The following is a 26,788-nucleotide window of genomic DNA, read 5'->3' on the forward strand; positions in this document are numbered from 1 at the left end:
CATTTGGCCAATATTTTGTTTTATACGTAATCGAGCCATACGAATATTATCATAATAAAGAGAAATGACAATAATTTTTTAAGAAAAATTGTATTTTATTCAAAATCAACACCGGCCCTCGAAACTTGACCACCCTTTATAAACATTAAAGCTATTTTCCATATGTCAAATTTTTATTTCATGCTAATGATCTTGAAATCCAATGGATCCAATGGAACAACATTTGTCATTCTTTATGTACCGCTACCGAAGAAGAAATTAGATTTCAGGTAGCCCGAAAGAACAGTTGGTACGATAAGGAATGTCATGCTGCTGCGGAAAGAAAGAATGCTGCTTATAGGGTCAGGAAACGAGAAGCGGAAATACGTGAGTGCGAGGAGCTTGAGATGCTGACCCATAGGAAAAACGCACGAAAATTCTACCAAAAAAATCGGCGGCTTACAGAAGGTTTCCTGACCGGGGCGATTTTCTGTAAGAACAAAGACGGCGATCTGGTGACTGACTTCCGGAGCGTTCTTGATTTACGGAGGGAACTCTTGCTAAATAGTGACTGAGTAACTGAGCATGTGGCATAGAGTGTGAAAATCCCGATACCTTAATTGCTGACGTCAACAAAGCCGCGGAGCCGATGGACTGTCGGCTGAGCTATTCAAATATGACAGCGAGGAGCTGGTAAGGTGCATTCATCAGCTCCTATGCAACATATGATCGGATGAAAGCATGTCTGCCGATTGGAATTTAAGTGTACCATGCCAAATGCATAAGAAAGGGGATAATATAATATAAGCTAATAACCGAGGAATTATTTTTCTTAATTTCGCCTGTAAGGCCCTTATTGTGTGAAAAACCAACCAATTCATTGGACCTTAGACCTGGAAAATCTACAATCGACGAGATATTCAAAATAAGTATTGTAAGTAAGTATTGGAAAATACCCATGAAAGGACAAGCGACACACACCATCTTTTCGTCGACTTCAAGGCTGCATTCGACAGTTGGTTGGTTGGTTGGTTAGAGTGGTGATTCATCCAGAATCCAACTAGCGCTTCTGCACCATTTTGTTGCCACATCCTCGTTACCAAATTGTTTAACAGTTATTTACAGCAGGACTATATCCAGTCTGTGCGGTTTAGGAACCTTATTAGGTTGTTGACGTCTAAGCCAGACAGCTGCTCGAGACTCTCGAACAGCGGTTTGCCCAGGGTTGACATTCTGTCCTTCCATAGAGCAGGGCATTCACAAAGAAAATGGAAGATTGTTTCTTTTTTCTCCGGTTGTTTACAACTATGACAGTGTGTGTTGTGAGGGATGCCCATTTTGGCGGCTTGTTCTCCGATAGACCAGAATCCAGTTATGACTGCCGTAAGTCTACAGGTGTCCCGTCGTTTCATGTTTATTAATGTCGACGATTGCTTGAGGTTGTAGGTGGGCCATAACGTTCTGCTGATTTTTCATTTCGCCTGGTCTCTCCATCAACACTCTGCAATTCGAAGGTATTTTAGGGAAATTGCATTCTTGACCGCACCTAGTGGAGTGAGTACTGGTACTGCAAGAGCGCTATTCATGGCAGATCCCCCTCTTGCCAGTTCATCAGCTTTTTCGTTACCTTCTATGTTCCGGTGTCCCGGGACCCAAATCAAGGTTACTCTATGGTTTTCACTCAAGTTGGTGAGGCTATTCCTACTTTGCTCCACCACTTTAGAGGTTGTTATAGTCGCATCCAGCGCCTGGATTGAAGCTTGGCTATCCGAAAGAATACCGATATTGCCCTTAAAAGAGAAATCTGCGATTAGTAACCTACAGGCTTCCCCAATTGCTAGTACTTCCGCTTGGAAGTACCGCATTCGACAGTACGAAAAGGAGTTTCCTGTATGCCGCGATGTCTGAATTTGGTATCCCCGCAAAACTAATACAAGATGCCGTTGCTCAACACCAGCAGCGCCGTCAGAATTAAAGGACCTCTCCGAGCCGCTTGGTTGCAGACAGGTGACTCTCGCGTGACTTCTTTAACCTGATGCCGAAAAAGATCGCTCAGGCACAATTTATAATAAGAGCGTGATATTGGCATCACTAACTGCGCTGTTAGTTGTGCCTTCTGAAATTATCACACATCATAATATACTTAATTCTGTTTATTTGTAGCAGTTGTCAAGTTTACGTTAGGCCAACGGTTTCAACTGCTTTGGAGGGTTTTTGCAGAATGATATATTATAATAAAGAAAAAATGGTTTGTAAATCAAGTTACATAACAAAGAATTTTCCACGACTATGAAGCATACGAAAGTTTTAAAAGTTTATATCTACGAGAAAGATTTCTTGAGAAATATCTAAATTTCTAAATTTTTTATTTCAAATAATGAGAATTGTTTTTGTACTGAATGCACTTGTTTTAAGCGGCATTTTACAGTATCATAGCTATTCGCTCTCCATAAGGTCTGCCGTTGTACGTTTTAATCGTCTTCGAAAAGAATTCATCCAAAGTAAGCTGAATGCCAAGTAGCTATAATTGACTTGATTTTAGCAAATTTCTTCGTTACTTAAGGCACAGTTGGTATGCCAGAATAACGATGAAGATCGCTATTCCTTACATGTAATGGCGCGTTTAAAATGCTCTGCAGGATGGAGGTAATGTATGTATTTCTACCAGCGCATCCTGATAATTGTACATCGTAAGGGCAAACTAGGCTTAGTGTTTGTATGTGAATAAATAATTAGTTGCGGATTGATAAGCGTGAGCGCCTACCTATGAAAAAATATAGCATATTTAATTTCAAGTCAAGCTCTTCTCGTTTTTTCTTTACAGAAGCTTTCCAGCGCAGTTTACCATAAAGTGTTGAAATTAGTCTCATTGATGAGGTAAAGCGTGCTTTGAGAGATAAAAACAATTTGGACTCCTTTGCAGATTAATTTATGACTATACCCTACTTACCTTAAAAACCTAATACTATACCCTAAATTCTAATTTAGTAACACTAACATGTATGCATACCAAATTTATAGCCCCAAATCTTATAACAGAAAGTATCTTCTCCAAAAGCGTCTTAATTGTGCTTTTCAAAGTTTCCAAGTTAATAGATTTTAAGTCCCACTACCAAAATACTTAGTATTAGTAGTCAGAATTTTCAAAAAATTTGATACTTATTTTTGCATTTTCTTAAAGTATAATATCCTAAAAATATTGTGTGCAAATTTGAAGTAAATCCGACAAATACTTTTCAAGATATTCAACAATTAACAAAGGGCATTCCGCCCCTCTGGCTCAAAACTATGTTTTTTGAACTGGTGATCACTGCAACTTAAAAACCGCTTGGTAGATTTCAATAAAATTTAGACTGCTTTTCAAAAACATAAAAAACTGGTGCCTGATCGAAGGATTTTTTTAACAATTGCCGGTTGTTTTCTCGAAAATCTAAAAAATATTTCCTGAGGCCGCCATATTGTTAATTTAAAACAAAAAGCTTCGATGAGGCACAAGATTATACATTAATAAAACTAATTTCTCTTGTCCGATTGATTTTAGATGAATCTCCAAGGACTTGTGATGATCACCGCAAGGGACTTCTGGAGAAACGGGCTCCACACAAACAGCGATAACTTTTACAATTATTATTTTTTTTTTTGAAATTGTGCTAAAGCCAAGTTGAAATATTATGTATTAATGCTGTGCTTTTATTTTTGTAAAATAAAGCAATTTACTAGCGAAAAAAGAATAATGAAAATTATAATTTTTTCCGGCCTCTGAATATCCTTAGCCCTTCAGGTCGGCTTGGGTATAAACATTATAATTTGCTAAACATAAAAAATCCGGTTTGCGAAATTGGGGAATCGCGAAGGTAAGGAATGTTGAGCGGTAAGCAGTCGGACGGGTCACAGATTGTGGATAGAGAAACCCCTTTAGGCTATGTTAGGGCTAGGTTATTTGCAGAACCAATAAGTAGTTCCGGACAGCTTTTAGCCGTTAGGAGGGGAGAGTCTCAGGCAGGTTTTTGGGTTGCACCGAACTTTTTATAAATCCTGAGAGTCTATGAGTTACCTATTGTCATGGCGAACGTTTTGGCGCTATTCAATAAACACTCATGCTAATAACCTTTGATGTATAGCTAGTCCCTACATGAGTCGGTGAGCTCATGTCATAGACTCGGTAGCGGAGGAGCTTCTAGGGAGCCAACAGTAGCGTTCACAGACTTCCGAGAAGTTTACTACCAATATGTGTTTCGTCATTATAAGAAGGTAGTTCTACTAAGCTCTCGCTTTGTGCTTATAGCCTTCACGGGAAATCAATCCACTTGGATAAGAGTTAATATCAGAATGGAAGAAAGCGTCCAGATCGAAAAGACTTCCAGGGGTTAACGTTTATCAAGAAATCTTCCTGCATCGACAGCCTGCGCATCGGATTTGGGGGTGCAAAATTCAGGTAACATTTAACATTAACCCTAGTCCCTCCAAAGCAGCAACCACAAAAGGGGGCTCTATGCTCCAAAGGAGATAAAGGAAGCCTAGGTGCCGATGAAACATAAAAAAACTTTAGAACTGTCAAAAAATTAGTTCGGAGTGCATGAGGGCTCATTCTTCAACTACAGTACAAACTCTGAATTATCGAAAACGGCATTCAGTGAGGGGCAACTAAGATTTCCTAAATCATCGCCGTAAATTCATCGAAAGCGCAACAATTCCATGCAATGCAGGCTGAGATGTGAAATGTTCGCTTTGGGTACAAGCAAAGAAGAAATCAATGGAAGTCAGTCGTAGGGTGCTTGTCTGTTGGCGCAAACTTTTTAGTTATTTATTCTGTGAGTGTTGTTGTTGCATGTTTGTGCTCGTATTTTCATTTCAAATGGTATGCGGCAAGCAAATCGAAAGCCACATAAAAATAGTTTGGTGGCTGGCATAACACCCTTTATTACCGCAATATGCACGTATTACAGCACCAACAACAAATATCAAAGAAAAATATAATACATTTTATAAAAGCAATAACAGGTACATTAACAGCAATAAGCAGAGAGACATCGAAAATTGGAGCGACAACAAACACTACAATAAATACATCATGCAAATAACTTTGCCTACATACAAACATACAAACATGCAATGCACTGCATTCGAGTAGTTGCGCGCCCGCGGTAATAATTCTATTTGAATGACGTGAAAGTATGCGGTCGACCCGCTACTGTATATGGGAGCACTATTTGCGCGTGTGTGTGTGGGTCTGCTGACTTTGTGCAGCACATGGCTGTAGGCGTTTTGTAGTTTTTGTTTTCGCTACCAGTAAACAATGAAATTTAGAAATCAAATCAGATCAGAATTTTGGATTTTTGGATTTAAGACTGGCCAATTTCAGCGCTGCTCACGAGAAAATGCATACATACAATTCACACATACTTACACATGCACACATTGATAGTCTGCATTCGTTCGTTTGCTCGGAATCTTGTATTCTATTATTGAAGCTATTAATTAAATCAACTCGCGTTTGCTATTTTTATTGCATAATCTGTCGCTTATGTTTGTCGGGGCATAAATTATGCTCGCTGCCGGCCGGTCGTTCTGCAACTGAATAGTGGATGCGACAGCGCAACGTGTGGGTGGGTGGTGAAAAGGCATTAACAGCAATAACAACCGCAGCTACAACAATACCAACAGTGAATCTGACACCTCCATACGTAAATAGGTGCATGCGTATGCATGTTTGTGTGTATGCATACCTGCTCGTACATGAGCTGGGGCCATACGGGGCGTATGAGTGACCGCGCCTACATATGTGACACTTCGCTGTGCGATGTGGGATTAACATTAGTTTTCCTGCCCACATTATGTGTAATTTTGTTTCGTTTGTTTTTCGCTTATTTCTGATGCCTGCCTAATCGAGAGCGAGTATAGACATCTCTCGTAATTGTTGTTTTTATTACAATTATTGTTGTTGCTGTTGCATAGAAGCAAAGTATGATATATATGTATGTTTGTATGTTTAGGTGACATTTGCTTTTGATTTAAATTTTAAATGTTTCGGATTCATGCGTCAATTACGTTGGAATTTCGTTTTAAACCAGAGAACAAAAAAGATTTATTGTTGCCGCCTTGACGGGGTGTTAGTCACCTAGTCCAGTACTGAGCCTTCCACTTGGCCATGGTTAACTCCTTGAGATTAATGTATAATTATTTAATGTGTGTAAGGTGCGCAAGCCTAGGCCGAAGGGTGCAACCAGCTAAATGATTTATTTTTAAGAAAATGCTCATTAAAAAGGGCAAATGCAACCGGACCAAGGACCGCTAAAAACAGGGGGATTAAGAGTGGTGAAAACTCAAACTATTCAGCAAACATTCTAGTTCAAGAACTAGTTATAGAGTGGTTAGAAACGTACTCGTTGATTAGTGCACAATTGGAGCCGTATTCAAAACAAATATTCTTCTATGACGTGTTTGTTTTTCTTTTTGTAGTTGTGTTTGTTATATCGTCGGCCGCCGGAGCCGAAGTGCATGGTAAGTGCATGCCTACTCGAAACTCCGAGGTAATACGAGCCAAATAATAGGAAAAGTTTTTGTAATAGCTGCCAGCGGCGGCAGGCAATGCCACACCTCCGACTGCATTTCTGCCTTGAAAAATCTCTTCATGAAAAAAAAACTATATACTGTTCGGAGGCGGTATAAAACCCTCCATTTGTGGAAAACATCAGAATACACAGTACAAATAGAAGGTGGGGCTGCGAGAACCACCCAAAAACAGTGGCATAAGCGCCGTTTATATATGTAGTGGGTGTTATTTTAGCTGTTTGAGAACTGTCGATATCGATAACTATGCTTGGGTAGCTGAGAATGGCAAACTATGCTGACATTTGTGACTCTGCAAGTCATCATGAATTGTTTAACGCCAGAACAACGCTTCCAAATGGTGGTAATTCAATTTGAAGGTAATAAACTTTTTTGCGAAGCTCGGTCTTTATTTCCTCCGTATTTCAACAAACGTAGGTATTGTCAAAGCGACAATTCTACTCTTTACTAATAACTGTTTTTTTTTTGCTTCAGAACCGCTACTCTTGACATGTCACGCCAACCATGTTTTAATAGAGGTAACTTCAGGCAGACATACCAGTCGGGTTTATCAATGGAAAAAATAAAAGTTGTTTTGTTGTTGTATTTCATGTTGCATTGTATTGAGGTATAAAAAGCTTAAATCAGTACAAGAAATTTCTATACAAAACAATTTCTTGCGAAAAAAGTAAAAACTTTGGTGCTAACTCATTAAAAGTGCTGGAGGATATTTACAGATTTGCCAAAGAATCTGGAAAATTCTCACAGGACTAACTATCTCTATCTCTGTCTCTATTCTTTCCTATCTCTTTCTCTGATACTTTTCTCCCTCCCTCCTTGACTATCTACCCCCTTTCCAGAGCTTTAAATACAATGGGCTTTTTAGCCTGAGTGTTTTAGGAGCCACCAAATCTCATGGTGCTCCTTGGCTCGACCTCTTCAAACTCAAATTCAAATTCAATTCATTAAAAGTGCTTTCAGTTTTTTTCTATCTGCAGTATTATATGATACTTTCAGAATATCCATACTTACACCTCACGTGTAAGGCCTTTATGATTTCGCATGGCTTTTCATACCAGTAAGTGGCGAAATATATGCCCCTTTAACGAATAAATAAATAATTCTTTTAACCAAAGTGTAGTAATTTTTCATCAGAAGTTTTACATCCTCGAAGGTAGTAGAAAAACTAAAATTTATGTAGAAGTAAGAAGGTTCGTCAGAAGGTTTCGTTGTTTGAGCTTTTTCATGGAATTAATAGTGGCCTCAGAAATTCTTTCAATATTCTTGACATTCGTTTAAGTTACAAAGAGCAGCTGGTTAGACGATTAGAGGATTAGAGAGCTGAATTGAGCCAGTATCTGCTGGGTTGAGGACCTTAATGAGTTGACCTTTTGAATGAGTCACTTTTACTCTATTGAGCATTTCTACTGCTCCAGCTGTAACTTTCTGCTGAATAGTGTCCTGATGTTCCTAGTGTTCTATCCAAGTACTGAGTTGAATAATCTATTTAGAATTTTGCGAAATCCGCAATGAAGCAGATAAGATTCCTCGTAACTCAGTCTCCGCCTTTCAACAGTCACAAAACAAAAATAAAACAACACAGCAGCAGTGCGTATACGTAACAATAAAGACGTTTGTAGAGTAGGTACAGGGCAGGTTATGCCATTGATGAACAGTGGTCTCATATAGATCAGTACTGGTTCTTAGTGTTGTGAACAGATTGTATGCAATTATAAGTTACAGATCTTACCGTCATACACTGCTTTGTGAGTTTAAATAAAGCTGCTGATTCTGGGGCCCACAATACCTTTAAAGTGGGTATTATTTAAAAATTTGAAAAAATTGATTTTTTTTTTCAAAGTTTAGACCTTCAAAAATATGCCCTTCAACGGATTTTTCAAAATTTGAATTATTTTCGGAGATACAGTGGATTTTGTGACGTGGCGTCTAAGCCGGCCGAGTGGAGCGAATCGTACAATGAGCGGCAGATGTTACCGGACGACTTGAGGACTCGTTCTCTCCAGAAAATCTTTTGTATCCCCCACAACCTTTATTTATTCTATTCATATATATATACTTTATACTTCTATATATATATATATATCCAGAGTGAGTGAGTAGTAAATATTATGATCTAAATTATTCTATTGGAATTGTTGCTTAAACTTTAAATGGGATTTTCTCAAAACTACTTTTTTTGAGATGGTTGTCATGATATTTCAAGTTGTACTTGATCGATGGCTTTGAAGTTTGATAAGAATTTTTTATTATACATCTGTCTATCGCGTCTCTCTCGGATTTTGAAAAATTTAAGTTTGAAGTATTTTTAAAAAATTTGAAAAGGTAAAAAAAGAGGGTAAACCATTTTTTTCAAGTTGACGCCATTTTGTGACTTTCTTTTTTTTCTTTGATTTGGCGTAATCTGATAGCGGCATCCTAACTAATGAAGAATTTCTTAGATCACTACAAGGGTTGGAATCATGTCAACCATGGAGCACCGTTTTTTATGTACTCCACCGGCCTGTAAATCCACGATTTAAATTTTTTTTTAATAAATTTTTTTTATACTTGTCCAATATTAATAAAAACTACAAAAAAAATGGATAGTAAAAATGTTTTTTAGTTTTTTTATCTTAGTTTTAAAAATACCTAAAATTAAGGCGTCTATACCAGAATACCCCCTTAATAAGTGTAGCAACTTAGCTGCGATCTGAAAAATGCAAGCAGTGCACAAGCAACCCTTATTTTACCCCGCGAGATGCTGTAAGGCAGCGGCCGTTAGACCAGATCCAGTACTCAATTTGCAATATAACTTTGTAAGCGGTAAAAGGTAGTTTCTATGGAGTTACAGTTGAGGGAATGGTTGAGCGGACGAATTAGGTGTTTAGCTGATTTAGTTGTAGAATTTTGCTTACAGTTTTTTTGTCTTAAATATAAGCCACTATTTAATTTTTACTCTCTTTTTCCATGCCTTTCTTACCTACACTAACCTGACCTAACTTTTTTTGTTTGTTTTGCTTATTTTGACACTCGAGTCTTAGTTTTACACATCTCAGGTACACTCACACCACTGCAAAGTTTTCCACGTCAAATTGCGAAATCTCAGATTATATTTTTCTTGTTTTCTGACCCCTGCCTTGTGAGTGTGAAATAATATGCCGGCAATTCGGCAGGATTTTGGTTCATCCCAAAAGTTGTTTATCTATTTCTAACTCCCTTCGGAGATAACTGATAGAAAAGAAGATATAGGCTTTAGTACCTAGATTTGTTATATTATAGTACTTTGTGTGTCAAAATTGGTATAATTGTATTGAACTCTAAATTGAATATATTGCCCTTAAATTGCTTTGGTTTTCTTGAGGTTAACAACCTGATAGACATATGTTTGAGTCAATATTTGCAATAAAATCATCACAAAGTTGTGTCGCGCGGATCGTCCTCCCAAATTTTCATAGAAAGAAAATAGACCGTTCCCCCTTTGCGAAGCAATATCGAAGTTCAACGGATGAAGAAAACGGAGCTGGGATGAGGTTTCAGTGCCAACTTATTATTTATTAAAAAAATATGAGGCTCTATCTGTAAGATTGTTTAGTTTTTTATAATACACCACCTTTTTTCAAGTAAAAAAATTCAAAATCAATTATTTTTGGACAATGTAAACTTAAAAATAACAATTTAGAAAATTTAATTATTTCAATTTAACTGTAAATTCAACTGTTAATGTATGCATGTACCTATAATTGAAATTAAAATGAAAACTAAAATTAAAATTGTATTTTAAATAAACCTAGAGATAAATATAGGAATTGTCAGACACAGACACAGACACAAGCCAGATGCGATGACTTCCTCGTTTGAACTAAAATTTTTCCCGCTAAAAAGTCGCAGAGAGCCGGATCGGGTGAATACGGGGTGCGGCAGCAATTCATGCAGCTTGGCGGCTACAACTCCGGGGGAAAGTGCTGGAGCGTTATCGTGGTGAAACAGCACCTTCTTCTTTCTCGCAAAATGCGGCCGTGGCTACTTCAATTTTTTGTGAAAGCTGTCCAATAACTCACTGTAGTATTGTACAGGGATCGTTCATCCTTTTTCTAAAAAATGCATGAGGATGACGCCGTTTGCATCTTAAAAAATCGTCGCCATGACCTTTCCGGCCGATGGGACTGTCTTTGCCTTCTTTGGAGCAAGTTCACCGAGAGAAATCCATTGCTTAGATTCTCGCCAATTTATCATGTAAAATCTCAATTGCCGTTTCAATCGACACACCCATGGAGTCTGTTACTTCGGCCACTTTCGTTGGCCGATCAGCGAGAAATCCTGTATAGAATATGTTCTGCTGATTCTTGTGCCTCTTTGCAGAATCTACAGGAATCGTTTTCTATCGCTCTTATCTTTTTCATGTAATAATTAAATTTACAATGTCCTATTAGCAGTTCAGTGTAAAGTTTTAAGTCATCTCTACTTAGGTTAAGGATTGCTTCTGCCTTTATCCGTTCTGGATCTATGAGTCTTTGCGACTGCCGCATGCCCGAAAGGCACTTCTGAAGCTGTTATTTACCCCGCAGAAAGGTTCAGGACGAATGAAGTGTCGCTAAAGTGTTCACAATTTCATTCCCTTCGGGCCTCTCATATTCCGGAACCCACATCAAGGTAACAGAGTTTCTTAATGCTAGGCTGTTGAGGATTTTAAAACATTCCCAGACCAACCTTGTTTGGAATGAGAAGCTATCCAGCGATTTTAGAGCTGCTTGACTGCCAGAGAGAATGTTTATATTAGCACTGCTCGCGCCGCTCCGTAGACATTCTTTGACACACAACTCTAAGGCGTCCACCTCCGCCTGGAAAATAGAAGTGATTTTTCCCATTGCAATTGCTTTTTTGAAATGCGGTCCAACAATTCCAGCCCCGGCATGCTGCATCTATATACATTAATTGATTGCAGAGAGGTGGTTGTCTATCAGCAGTGCTAGCTTTCTACAGGAAGACTTGCGCCTGCTTAGGCTTGTATATCTACTTTCTCGTTTCCTCTAATTCCCTTGAGTCCTGAAACCCTGATGGCCTCTTTCTCAGTTCATCCATACTATTCAGCTTATCCATCCTGTTCCATTTATTTTTGAAAATTTTTTCTTTTTCTCAAAAATCAGTGTGAGTTTTGTTTGTATTTCTAAAACCAACAAAAAATGCATTCACTCGTCCTTCTTACACAATTTCCGGTCTTCAGATTTTTTTTGCCGAAAGTAGCACAATCTATTTAAAACAGCAGCGTCCACGTTTCAGTCTTATACATCGTCACCAATCACTGTCTTCATCATCTCTACATTCCACGCAGCGAGAATCAGAAGTGACGTTGCACTTTCATAAAAAAACAAAAAAGAAAAAAAGCTAACGAAAATAAAAAAAAGTGTCATAAATTAGGAAATCAGCTCAACCAAGCGACCAACCACTGCTGAAAAGACGCCAAAGTTTTTCGATTATTGCACATTGGCGGCGCAAGCGATTGAGAGCGTGACATCACAAGTCGCGTTAATGACGGTGGCGCTGGCAGCGACAGAAAAGTAGTACGATGGGTGAGCAGAGCCGATGAGTGAGTGAGTGAGTGAATGAGTGAGTGGGTGGTTTGGCGTAGGGGTGGTGAAATTTGCATAACTTTAGCGAACACTTCCCGCAAAACAGACAATTAGAGCTGTTCGAAGTAGCGGAATTGCAACAATTCAAATGGAAGCCACACGAATGCCAATAAAAAATACTTTTCCCATACGCCCATACAATACTGCATGTTCGCGCATACGAGTTCCAATAATAATAACAACAACCACATTGCAGAGTCTATTCAAAAAAATGCAACAAGGTATGCGATTCGGCGGCAAAGCGCTCTGCTCGGCTGCACCACTCAAGCAATGGCATAAATTCTCAAACATTTTCAGGCCAATGTGGATGTGTGCGAGTGTGTTCAGCTATGCAACGAACATTTATACATACACACGCACACCTGTTGCCTAGCCCAGCTCATGTGGGCGCTCACAGTAGCGCAACTCGTCTGTTTATGAAAGTGAAGCTGATCGCTCTCTGCAGTGTTTTAACGAATTATTCTTTTTTATTTTGAGAAGCGAGATAATAAAAATAAATTTATTTAGCTGCAAGAAAAACAAATAATTTCGAGTGAGAAATTATCTTCGAGTGGGTTAATAAATGGGAATCGTTGGAGCAGTTTCTCTCAGGAATGTGAAAAAGGGACCGCGCCTGAATTGACTTCGGTTGGTTCAGCTTGTGGTTGGAATCGACTAAGCAATGAATGTATGCCGCAAATTAATCAATACTAATATGATTTACATATATTCGCATGCGTATATATTAAGAAATTCCTACTAAATAAAAATATTAAAATGTTCCTTTCTCTTATCTCTTTTAAGTACATAAATTGTGAAGTTGCTTTTTCTTTGTTATAAATGTCAAATTCGCGCAATTTCATCGATTTTGAAGAAAGTTGGTGAATAAAAGTTAGCTAGGGTCAAAGCACCCCCACGCATTTCAACAACACCCAAGCTTCATCACCATAGCATCACAGATCAGGATGAACGATTACTTCCGTTACAGTTCGCCTCCCCGTCACTCGGTCTTCCGCTTTTCTTTTGTCATTAGATATGCCCATAGTTCATATGTCTTCGTTTTTGTCATCTCTCCACTGTTTTCTCGGCCGACCTCTTTTTCTATCGCTTTGTGGATTTGTTTCGAATATCTGTTTTACAGTTCTATCTATCTATGTATTTACTATACCATCGAATTCTTTATGTTTTAAGGTGTCTGATAACATTTGCACCTCTGATAAGTGTGTCTAAGTCGTCATTGTACGAATGTGGTAGGTATCACCTTCAAGACGTACAGAGCAAAATATATTTCTGAGAATATTTCTTTCGAAACAAATTAATTGATTGACTTCATTTGACTTCAGCAACCAGACTTTGCCACCGTATGTGAGTGTAGGTCTTATAAGGGTTCATGTATTCGGAGTCTCTGGAAGTAAGATTTTGCAGCTTGTATCCTGCTTTGTATGGCAATTGATGCATCTTTCGCGCACCCAGCATAACTCCCAGATACTTAAACTCATTAACAACACCCATTTCTTGTAGATAATTTTTGTTTTAAGAACCGAAAACAAATTATCAAATTATTTATTTATTAAATAAAGTAAAATATAATACAAAAATATTGAAAAATTAAAAGTTGATCCCAGCACATTCCATTCAAGCTGCAAAAACATGTACAAGCCGTTAGCCTATGCTCCAGGCTCTTACCAAAACGGATTCTGCGCATCTGGTGACCTAGAACATCCCCCAACGCAAATTTTTGGCACCAGCACAAGCAGCTACCCATCCAATCTGAGATAAAATTTAGAAAGCGGAAATTGACCGCGCATACCTTACGAAAGAACGCAACTGAAGTCTCCAGGCAGGCGCTAGAAGGAAGCCGCAAGATAGTAGACGGCGAGGTCGGACTAGGTGCACATGGAAAATATGGAGAAGACCTCCTTTTCAAGTGCGTCAATGAGTGCTACAGGAAAGCTATTTTAGGAAATTAAAGTCACTGCAAATAACTGTACGCGATGGAAACGTTTTGTGAAGGCCTTTTGATCCATTCGGAACAAAAGGAATTGACGAGGATGATATGAACAGTTGTCTATTGGTTACATTAAAAATAAATTCTGCTACTTTTCATCAAAACCCGAGTTAAATCCTTAGAGTAATGTGCTTTTCTTCAGACTTTTCTTCCTTAGTGGCTTTGCCTTACTGGTCTGAAAGAAAGACTATAAAATAAGAATACGCGACAGAAAGGATTTCCAGACCAGAGTCATATCAGATGATAGTGGCCACCATATCTATACTGACGTTTCAAAGATAGCCACTGGCACTGGAGCGTGAGTGTGCTTATTATCCCTAAATTGTCTCAGACCGGTGTAGTGTCTTTCAAGTTAGACAAAGCAGCAAAGATGATAAGACTAATGGACTTACTTCCAGCAAAGCTTACAATTTTTGTTGAAAGGCAAGCAGCGATTAGAAACTGGCCTCAGCGCACAACAATCCAAGATGTGTTAAAGAATACAGGAGGTCGCTGTCGCTTATTCAACAACACAGCACCACTCTTTGTTTGGTCCCCGGCCATTCTGGAGTGGAGGAAAACTAAAGAGCGGATGAGTGAGCAAGGAAAGGCTCTGAACTGGACCTTCAGGGAATTGTAAAAAAAATCAGCATTGCTCTAAATGAACTGTACACTGCAATTGACTAGAGCGTAAATAATCGCGGAAACTAACAAAAGGTGGTCGCTGATTACTATCTGCAGGCAAAGTGCTCTGGCCAAAACTGAATCTTAAGAGGACAAAATGTCTGCTTGGATTCAACAGATTAACTACCAGCGTCCGCACAGCTGTAATAACGGAGCACTGCACTATTGGCATCCTAGCTAGTAAAATGGGTGTACCTCACAATGACTTATGCAGGAGTTGTGGAGATGAAGAAGAAATGAGAAGAAATCGCGGGAGAGATATCAAATTTAGGTATCACAATGGGCCTTAGGACCATCGAGAGACTTGTCTTAGACAAGCAACCCGGCGAATCTGAATTAGCAACTCGGCTTGCGCTACTCTAGTGTTAGGGCAAAGTATTTTATTCCAAAGTCTAGTTGCGCTCTTTAAGAGACTAAAGAGCGTACATTTTGCATGCTTTCCACTCTCGCTCAATGAAGTTTGTCACACAAAAAATAAGTTCATAAAAAAATAGTTTTTGTTTGTTTTATTATAATTTTTAGTATTAATAGTAAAAATCTAATAAATTTAATAATGCAGGGTGATAGTAAAATTTGCAGGTCTTATAACCAAAAAACAGTGCTCAAATTGATTGCGTCATATTTATTTCGTGCAGTTCGAAAATTAATTTTAACTTTTTTACCCGTTTTACTGCACGCATGCCCGTAAAAGCTTATTAATTTATTTTAAAAATGCTTATTTAAAAAGAAATCATTTGCATGCAGTCAGTTTCACCTAAGTTCACGGAGATTCTAAGCAAAAAGTAAATTATATTTTTCAAAGGGGTCCAGCTATTCCATATTTCACTTTAATGTGAAGGCTGAAAGCAGTTATCGCTTCATCTAAGTTAAATTTATAATTTATTATACAAATAAATATAATAAAAAAACTTCAATGTGAACTTTTAAAATCTAGCCAGGAGGTGTTGTTCTCTTCCGTCCACCCACAGGTTCTGCAACTCATATCTCACCTCCGATTCGCTCCCATGTGAATTATGCTCAAAAATTAATTCATATTTTCTCATAAACGCGCATGGCTGCCGCGCTCTAGAACATCTTCACTATTGAACATTTTTGCTGAGCACTGCACGGCGGAGCGTTGGTTACTCGAGAGTGAGCATTCGGTAGGCAGGCATAGAGTAGCCTGACCCGCTCGCAACTCACCGCAGTCATTTGCCCATAGGAAATTTGAATATCTGACGCAGAGGGAAACACTTTTCTCAGCGCCAATGTTTGTATGATATTATTTTCCACTGCTTAAAGCTTTATCGTATCTCATCGATTCTAATCGTATTAAATAGCAAAAAGAAGCAGCCGACGCCGACGCATCGCAGTTGCCGCTATGCGCGAGTGTAAATTGCCTGCAACGCTGCACGGCGCAGTGGCTATTAGTGGCGAGTCAGTAGTCGGAAGCTGATTTCGGTTTTAGTCGTTTGACAACGCGCCGTGCAAGTGAAACGTACGCGCAGCAGCCACCACAGCGGCAACACACAAAGTAATACGCGCGACACTTTTCCACATTTTCCCATTTCCACTGAATTCTAAGAAAATGTGGAAAAAAACTTGAAGCAGAAACTCAGAGTCGGAATATTTTCTACGGTTGGTGATTTTTAAAAATACATTGGAACACGCGAGTGGCGTGAAGTGGTGGCTGTGCAAAACCAAAAGAAAAAAGCAAAGATAAACACGAGGGAAAGAGCAACAATGTGAATTCTATGGGTAGTTTAAATAAATACTGCAGCTGCACAAATATAAATGACGTGACAAGTTAGACTGCATACGCGTGCTCGCCTGCCTCTGCATCTGCTGTTCGCTCGCATCCACACCGCCGCGTCGCTCCACTTTCGCGCTGCCTTCGCACTATACTATATTTATATTTGTTGTATTTTGGTGTATTTTTGCCGGCTCGTGCGTGCCGCTGTGCGCCAATATACGAATGAGTTTTTAATTTGTTAAGCTGTTGCGCCAGGATTGCTAAGGAATCGACCGGTGCGGCAAAGGGAATTATATTTATGTGTGCAACGTATTACAAAAACAAAAGGAAGCATAGGGATTTGTGCAAGTGGTGTAAATCGATGCTTAAGTGCGCGTGTGCGTGTATGTGCGTTTGTGTGAGTGCATGAAATTTCGATAAAAACTATGCGAATGTAAGGCCTATACGCGTGCACTGGATTTGTGCAAGTGCAATGCACTGACTGCCTCGCCGCAGGCAAGCGGCGCAAGCAACACTTGCAAATTGCAATTCGAAAAGTATTTATTGCCAAACGAGACTGTACAGTACAATTATTGTAGACCCTTAAGTGCATTTCGATTAATTTAAATGCGCCGGTATGCAAAACAAACAAAAAAATGAAAAAAAATTGAAATGAAAATAAAAATAAAAAATGAAATGCAACCATTAAAGAAATGCTAACAAAAAGTGATCCTTAACAGGCGTGAGCGACCGAACGAGTACTGCTGAGTGGTGACAGTGACAGTCCACCAGATACTCGACAATCATCGATTGGGGCGCACACAAGTGATTGAACGGCAGTTGCCCAGCACGAACGCGAGCGCCAATGCACAGAGCTGCAATAAAAAGTGTAATTGATAATTGATTGAAGTGTGGCAGCTAGCGCGACACTCGTGCAATGCAGTGAAATTGTAGAAAACAAAAAAAAATTCCCCAAAAACATTAAAAAAAGCCACAAGTTACAAAACAATAAAGAAAAGTGAGATAATAAAGCAAGATTTAGTAAACAAATTGAAATTTGTTAAAATTCTTTTTCACCCCAATTGGCGAAGCTCTGCTCAAACTATTATGCAGAAATTTTGCTTTCCAACGTCGCTCACACGCCAATGAATATTTCAATGAGCATTTCAATGAAAATAGCTGCAGCGGCGCGTTAAGTTAAATAAGCAAACAATAACTGCCAACTTAAAAAATTCCTACAATGCACAAAAAAAATATATTTTAAAAAATTTGCAAACTCGCGCACCGCCAACAAATCCCAACACGTTTGTGAATTAAGCAGGAGTGCGCAGCGTAAATTGAGAAAGACGCGAGTATACGCAGCAAAGGAAGTGAATAAGAAATAAGTTGATTGAGTGTAGAAAGGAAATAAAAAACCAATTCACTGTGAAAGAAAATAATTGCAGCGGGTGTGAAAAGTCTTTTGCAGAGTTCACGGCTGGCCTTTGTGCCAAATACGAAATTATGTCTTCTTATCGCAGTAGTTATGTAAGTAAAGTGAATTATTTGAAAGAAAGTACATAAGCACACAAGCAAAAGCACACGTAAATACTTAAGTATGCACGCAAAAGTGTTTTAAAGTGTTTTTCTGGATGTGTTTTGTGTTGGCGTCTAACGGCTGTTTTGTTGTTTTGAATTGCCAGTTGGTTGAATGCTTGAACGCAGGTATTTGGAACGCTGTTTTGCTGACGTTAATTTTTCTGGGTCGAGGATGTGATTGGACGTCATTCCTGCTCAGCTGTGGCTAAAAATAAAATTACTTTCCTTTTAAAGCTGCTTTGGAAGAATTTTTCATTGGGTGCATAAGTGATCTTCTAGTACATTAGATTTGAAGGATTACGGTACTTCCAATTGAGTAATATCAGGGAACTTTCAATTTACCACTGCTAGTAAACTGAGAAGCTAAGGGTGTTAAGAATAGGGCGTATGTACTTGTATTTACTGGTAATGGGATCTTTAATTAACAGAATGCATAAATTGAGGCAGTCTTATGCTTGAAGGATCATCAAGTAATCTGCAAAGTGAATTCCAAAATAAATGGAAAATGTTTTCTATGAAATGAGAATAAACAATTTTTTTGATTTTATTTAAAATTAGCGAACATTTTGCTGCGCCGATAAAGCAAAATTATTATTATTGGCGCATTGAGGGGATTATTTTTATTAAATGGTTATAAATTCACAGGTTTTTAGGTTAAGATTTTAGAGGTTAAAGGAAATTTCTGTTAAGATAGGTTGACCTGGCTGGCTGACCTGTTGTTCCTTAGTGGTGCCAGATGGTGTAGAACCATTCATGATATTTATTTTTTAAAGATAGTCCCTGTCAATTGTACCGTAATTCGGCAATCGCTAAACTTCAATTGTGAATGACTCGCTGGAGGACTTCGGTCGACATCTCATGAATATCCTTAGTAAGGTTGGCTTCCAAAGCCTTAATCGAAGCTGGTTTATCCATATAGCATTTATACTGCACATATCCTACAACTAAAAGTCCAAAGGTGTGATATCAGACGATCTTGGTGGTCATTCCACTGGTCCGAGACGAGAGATGAACTGCTCACCGAAACGGGGACGCCGTAAATCCACTGTTTCAAGTGCTATATGGCAAGTAGCGCCATTTTTGTTGTTGGAACCACTTGTTGTGGAGATCACGGTCTTCAATGAATACTGAAATATTATACAGGGTTTGATTGAAAAGTAATGAGCCTTATTTTTTTTAAGCAGTTTTATTAAACCTTTTGGCTTATACAACTAATATTCTTCAAAATAGGACCCTTGAGCTTCAATACACCGCTGGTAGAAGGTCCTTCCACTGCAGGAAACATTTTTTAAACTCATCCGCCGGAATCACGTTCAATTCGGCTGTCACAGTTTTTTGGATCGCCTCGATGAAATCGACACGCCTCTCGTTCAGCTTCCTTTTCAGGCGCGGGAACAAGAAGAAGTTCGGAGGGGACAGGACTGGGCTGTATGGAGGGTCGGGAAGCACCGGAACCCCCTTCTTGGTCATTGCAGAGGTGCAGAGGAAGGTGGTTCACATCTTCGTCTGTTTGCGCCGTCGAAGGCCTTCCAGATCGCTGTTCGTCTGCGACGCCCTCCCGGCCTTCCTTGAACGACTTGTGCTACCGTTTTACCTGGGCACTGGACAGAGATTGGTCCCCGAAAGCCTCCTTGAGTAGCCCAATGGTTTCGGTACTCGTTTTGTTTAGCTTTACGCAAAATTTGATCGAGTAACGTTGCTCCAACGATCGCTGCATTTTCCGTCACCAGCCGATTCGGTTGATCACTTGGCAGACGCTCCGCGCGGGAAGGCTCATTACTTTTCAATCAAGTCCTGTATATTTCGTTTGACAGTAGTCGCGCGTGATCTCTCCAATCTGATGACCCTTTATTGTTATTATTATTATTATTACAATATTTTTATTTGTAATATTATTATTAGTATACCGAGGTACCCCATATAATAAGGCTTAGGACACAAATGATGTGTTCTGCATTTGCAGTCTTCATTTCAATTTTTTTCTTTTCTTCCCACTTTCTGAGGAATTTGTTTATAAGGCTTTTTATAAGCCCACAGAAAGGTTCCTTTATTGATCTTCCCTAACATAAAAAGGTCATTTATTCTATTGATCTGTGATGCACTAGATTTTTTACAATTATATCTAATGCGATCTAATACTATAAATTCTTTAGACTCGGAAAAAATCCTTTGACGGAAACACGTAGCATAGGTGATGCAATATTCAGCCACGACTCTTACAGGCAATTGACAGTCTCGGAAATGTGGATAAAATGCAGAACTTGCCATTGCGTTTGTTAAGATATTTTGCCTGAAAGCCACAAAATACCTGTCTGAGAATGGAAAATCACAAATATATACTTATAGATATATATATATATACATATATGTACCCTTTATTTGCCGTTTCGCCGAACTCACCCTCCTATTTGTGGCGTGCGTCTTGATGCCTTTCCACAAATGGAGTGACACATGGTTTTAAGCTGATTCTGAATGGCAAATGATTTTTTATGAGGAGCTCTTTCATGGCGGAAATACACTAGGAATTTGGAGCTCAGGCACTTCCGAATGGTAATTACGGCTCAGCGCATTCGGCTGCGGCGGCCGCCAATCACAAATATTAACTGCATACAAAAAATGCTGATTGTTCCACGTACCATTCTCTACGGAAATTCAATCAGTAAAAAATTTCAATGAATTTCTCTAAATATAAAATTTCTATTTTATTTACGCGTATATATATTCACACACATATGAATATACTCGTAAGCAAGGTCCGTTATGATTATGAGTTTTTATCAGATAGACTGGTATTCAATCAATATTTTGAGATTTTTAAAACTTGAGAACAATAATGGTAGTACGAGTACATTTCTGAGTTTTGTTGCATTGTACAGAACATAACCGTTTATCAGGTTATATTTTTTTAGCGCAAATAAAACTCATTTTTAGCGTTACTCCTTCTCGTAGAAATAAAAATTATTTTTTGAGTTTTTTTTTGACAGGTCAAACACCTCAAAATGCCACATATTTTTGACTGTTTCATCTAATCGCAAATAATTATGACTATTTTTTAGCTACTTTGAATTGTAGTCAGTTAGTTTCATTGTGAGTGGCCTGATATCCGTTTCATGAGTTCAGAGTATTTCTCCGAACCCAACTTCCTCAATAAACTTTAGTATTACAAATTCGGGTTTATTATCATAAATTAAATCAATTTTGTTTTCTGAATGTTAGTTTAAATAAATCCATCCGCTTATGATGCCACCCCGAAATTTATGATTTTTCTTCTTTACATACTATCGTACCTAGACAAGTTTTCTGTGTACTTGCTTGGTCTTTTGATATCTCCATGAGCTCCATATGCATTTCCTAGCCATTCATTAGCTGTTTGATTTTTTCGCTTGCGATTTGCTTCCTGTCCATTAGTTTTCTTATTCAAATAGTTAAGTTGAATCTCTTTACAATTAGCTCACCATGTTGCCGCATTGCCGTGCCTATTGTTTGCTTTATACAACTACAAATATACATACGCGTATTGTGCTATCTGCCATCCGCCTCGCGGCAGGTACTCTAAAATCTGAATATTTCCATGGTTTGTTAATGGCATAATTCTCTAGCTGAGATTTTCCTAAAAGTTGTTGTTGTTTTTACGTTTTTGAGAAAATTCGTTTTTGCGTAAACATTTTTTGTATTTTATGTGCACATACACATTCACGTATGTATGTGTACCTAAAGGGGTTATCAATAGGTGCGTTCGAGATTTGGCAGTGGATGGTGATCGTCTCGGGAAAGCTAAAGCTGTTTATTTGGTGATAATACTTATTTGGCCTTTACATTTATTCATGGAGTGCTTAGCGAAGCAATAAATTGTTGTGATTGATTCCAATTTTCTTCTCAATAAAACGTTTTGTCCACAGGGTCAAACTTATTGTCTTCCTAGGGGTTTGCAGAGTCTAGAACTCGTCAATAAATCCTTATTTTGAGACCACAGGATCGACAGATCTATACATTAGAGATACACGTAAGATCATTGGAGAATACTTTTGCCATTCGGGATAGGTAGGTAAGTAGGCAGAAGAGGCAGTCCCTCATTTAGACTGTTACCGAACCGTTGTCAATACACAGTAGCAGCTTACCGTTGAAATCGTTGTGTTTTAAGTCTGGCTGAAACTTATATCCATGAGGTCAACACCATCATTCAAAAACGATGAGCCCAAGTATCTACATCTACTGTCATGCCACGCAAGTCAGTGACAGAAGATATGTCTGACAGATTCTTCTCCCTCCTCATTTTTGCAGCTTCTGCAATAGGCGAAATGAGGTACACTCAATCTTTGAGCATGCCGACCTTGGATACAGTGCCCTATGATCAAAGCAACTAACATAAAGACATTTTTCGTTGACCAATTAAGTAGCGTCTTTGAGCGCCTGATGCTCCATTCTCTCAGACTGTCAGCCATTCGATATAATGCAAGAGAAAAATCAAAGCGGTGCATTTCGCGCCCTGCTCAGGAGCTTGGTTTGAGCACTGATTTTGATAGTATGATTAATTTCTACAATTTCAATGCCCAGATTGAATGTCAAACCCGAAGAAAGTTAAATTAAATAGCCTTGGTTTTCCCAAGATAGCAGCTATACACTGCCAAAGTTCAAGCCAACCTATTGAAAAACCCTATACTAGCATTTCTATCTTATCATGTGCGTATGTGGGGCTATTTAGATCTCGCACTCAATTTTTAAGATTTTTATTTTTAATTTTGGTCGCTTCTCTGTCTGCTCCATTTTCAACGAAACAATGTACTTGTTCCATGGTTTTGGGATTTGCTTTAATTTTAAATGTTTGCATTCTTATATTTCTTTGTTTTGCAATGCGGCACTCACTATGTTGCTCCGTTGTTTATTTTTTGGGGGATATTTATGTTGACTTTAATTTATAAAATCAAGGTTCAGCCAATTTGTTGGCAGAGTGATTATTTCAGAATTTCTGGGAGATTTAGTTTCGATACATTAATTTTGTTTGTAGTTTTTGAAGGCTACAGTTTTTTCAATCAATCGACATAAAAGTGCCAGATGTTAAACTAAAAAATGTATTTGCTCTTTTTAATCTCTAAAACATGCGCTAATCGATGATATACTCGTATTTACATATAAATTATGATTCATCGCACCTCAGATGCCACACTGGGAAATACTAAACAAATATAAATTGGCGCACAAAGAAAGAGTCACTGTTTCTTAAATCCTCACTCAAAGCTGACGCTGATCTACTGACCTATTGGCATATTCATACAGCTCTCTCTGTGGCTCTCACAGCCAACCGCTTTAGTGAGTGTAAGCAGTTATTTCGCCGCCACTGCGTATGAGCGACTTCACAAAGCTGGTATATGAAAAAAATTATGTTTATATGGCTTGTGTAAATGAACCACTTGCATGTTTCTCAAATCAACAATATGTGTGCCTCTTCGTCATAACCTAATGCCTTTACAAAGAAACAAAAACAACATTTTTATTGCTGTGGGCGTCTAATTAACCATTCGCTTATGGCGCACTATGATTTTCCAACCCATCCATTATTCACATTCTCCTCATTCTAGTGCTAATAAAATAAACATTAATTGCTGCCATAATAATCGCACATACCGATGTTATAACAACAACAGCAATGACAAAATCATGACAATAAATGCAGCTGCAACACAGGAATTGATCAGTTCTGGCAAGCGCTAACGAACTTGTATGGCTCGCAATTCTCTTTATATTCACTTTATTGGCTGTCTTCCGTTGCTTGCTGTTCCTATTTTCTTTCAATAACTTTCATTTATCGATCTCCCTATAACTTTTCGCTTTAATCATACAGAAGTACGGCTAAGCTATTTTGTTAGATGTTTTGCTTAAGGGAGTCATCCTAGAGGCAATCGGTTGCCCTCGCGCCTATCTTCCACAACATTATAAATAATTCATTTCTTACACTTTGTTCCGAAAAGTGTCACCGATTTCGCAGAACCACTCCGCTTTTATTCGCTGCACTCAGTCATCGTAAAAAGTTTTGCTGTAAGTTAGTTGCTCGTGTATGCGTCAATTAATGAATCTACAAATAAACTTCCAATTTTAGATGTTACACACACACTGTTCACCAGTGTTGCAACAACAACCAAAACTGCAGTAATACCAGTGGATACCATGGATTTGGCTGGTAGTTGGTAGCTGTGAACGAAAATAGATTCCACTGCACGGCCGCTGTGAGTGTTTATGTGCTATGCTGTGTAATTGTATGCGTACCGCTTTAGTGAGGCGCTGCTGCAGTCGAGTTAAAAAAAAACTCTAATTAATTGTTTCACTAAAAATAAGCGCGATAGTTGGCTGAAAATAGTGTGCAGGCAAATAAATAAATTTTCCGACAACTTTTATTGATTGAGCAGTCGACGCTCATAAAGTGCAGCAGATGTGGCATTTCTATTGATAGAAAGTGTTGAAAGGAATGGCTGCAGCAGCAGGCGGAGGACAAACATTTTTATTTAGCTAAGTACTTCTGACATTTATTTTGTGCGTTGTAAACTATAAAAATAATTATATGAAATGAAGAAGAAGTTTTACAAAATTTTTTGTGATGAAAAAATTGCCAAAAAAAGTGAATAGGCGGGAGATTATTGGCAATGTTGAAACCTATAAGAGCTGAAAGGCGTAAATAGAAATTGATATGTTGAAAAGAATAGATTGCAACAGCATTTTCTGCTAGGAACTACAGACGCGCACATTTGACCCGCACATCCTTAAGTAGAGCTTTGTTGTTGTTGTGCAAATAGTCAGCCGTGGTATGATGGTAGTGGTAATGGTTGTACTGGTTAGGCTAGGGCCTTTATGCACTGCGACCCGATTGATCTATTGTGCGCCCCTTATTACTTAATTATAATTATTTAGTATACCTAGGAATCGAACCAGCTCCTTAAAAGGAAGCAATTGTAGGTCTTCCTCTTCTGATAGGTACGACTCCAGGATTCTGTGTCTCCTATGGCCTAATGCCTCACAGTTGGTGGTTAAGTGTTGCATAGACTCCTCTGCACCACAGCAGAACCTGCATAATCTTGTACTAGATAACCCTATTGTATTAAAGTGTTTTTATTACCAGCAAAGTGTAATATGGGGCCCTTTTTATCTAGGGTTAGGGCAGATTTTGCGCTGTTGGCATTGAAGTTCAAAAACTTTTTGGAATGGGATACGGTACACACGACAGAGCTAGTTTACTGGGGCGGCAGCCCTTGGTCGGGAAAAACCCGAGCCTTTCCGGTAACGTTGAACCGGCTGCCATGGGAATGCAACTTTTTGGAGTGATTAGGGCCGCTTGTGCCCTTTCAGTGTTCTTTGATTTTAGTTTGGATCCATTTTTTTGTTTCCTGTTTTATTATTTTTGTTAAAGCCGAAAAATGGGGTTGTTCCAATAAATAGCCCTTCTGCCCCTTTTTTTGGCATACAAGTCTGCCTTCTCGTTTCCTTCGTGTCCCTCAGTCGTGGTACCCAAATCAGTGAGACCTGATTATGAGTGGACAGTTTGATGAGTGCATCGTTACACTCTATTAGGACTTTTGACTTGAATGTGAAGCTATTCATGGCTTTGAGAACCGATTGACTGACCGTCAGTTTTTACTTTCTCGAACCATTTTTCGGATATGACGGGAAGAAAACCTTGTATCTCTCTATAAAATTTAGTACGGGTTCCGTGAGGTCATTCGCCCGTCAAGATGGTGAGGTGTCCAGTAAGATCTCCTGGTTTAAGTTTTTCTTTTATAAGAAAAGAAAGGGTAGCTTCCTCTTGTATTGCTAAATGTAGCGGTGATAAATTTAAAAACGCCTCCATGCCAGCAGTTGGGGTAGTTCTCATGGCCCCTGTTATGCTTAGGCACGCCAGCCTTGGTAGTTTACACAGTTTTGATATAGCAGTAGTTTGATTTTTTAAGTTTCAACCCACCATACCAAAGCCCCATATAGTACAATAGGTCTTACCATTTGGGTGTAGATCCAGAAGGTCGTTTTAGGGTTCAGACCGCAGGACTTGCCCCAGAGTTGTTTTGTTGCCCAAAGGTTTTTCGTTGTCTTTTATGTTACTGAGTTGAGGTGGGCCTGCCAAGTGAGTTTTTTTTTATCCAAGATAATTCCTAGATATTTAACCTCTTCCTTTGGAGGTACGTCTCATCCATTTATCCTGGTAAATTTTTGTTTTTAAGAACACTTTTATTTCAAGCTGTATACATACATTAGCAATATTTGTATAATAACTTAAACTAATAGTGGTGCAACCCATTTAAGTTTTTCCCACTAGAGGAGGAGATTTGTGGTGGATTTTCTTTTAAGTCGGGTGAAAGGAATGGGATTTGCTATCATTTCCGTTATGAAGAAGTTAGAGTGAGCTAAGTGCCTGAAATTGTGGGATCTTGCATATTTCTCTATTTCTTGCACAACAGTGGATATTTGTAAATGCGAGTTTGTAATATAGTAAGGTGAGTTGGTGATCATTCTTAATGTTTTTGACTGAAATCGTTGTAAAATTTCGATATTGGAGTTTGCCGCAGTGCCTCAAAGTTGAATACCATATGCCCACACGGGTTTTAGAACTGCTGAGTATAAGAGCAATTTGCTTTCGACAGAAACTTGTGAATGACGAATTAAAAGCCAGTGAAGGTCTCTGATTTTAATACCAAGTGGTTTTCTTTTCGAGAA

General features: G+C 38.6%; 1 protein-coding gene across 4 annotated transcripts in view; it reads left to right on the top strand.

Annotated features, from left to right (window-relative positions):
- Window positions 1-16,271: 16,271 nt before the first annotated feature.
- Window positions 16,272-26,788, top strand: part of LOC129242362 (FH1/FH2 domain-containing protein 3) — a 181,063-nt gene continuing 170,546 nt past the window's right edge. For all 4 annotated transcript variants that reach the window (XM_054878959.1, XM_054878958.1, XM_054878961.1 and 1 more), the window contains exon 1: window positions 16,272-18,043. In XM_054878959.1, the coding sequence (XP_054734934.1) occupies window positions 18,020-18,043 (24 nt within the window). In that variant the 5' untranslated portion in view covers window positions 16,272-18,019. The remainder of the gene's footprint in view (window positions 18,044-26,788) is intronic.

The sequence above is a fragment of the Anastrepha obliqua genome, chromosome 3 (assembly GCF_027943255.1).
Source record: "Anastrepha obliqua isolate idAnaObli1 chromosome 3, idAnaObli1_1.0, whole genome shotgun sequence".
In the NCBI taxonomy this organism is placed as follows: Eukaryota; Metazoa; Arthropoda; class Insecta; order Diptera; family Tephritidae; genus Anastrepha; species Anastrepha obliqua.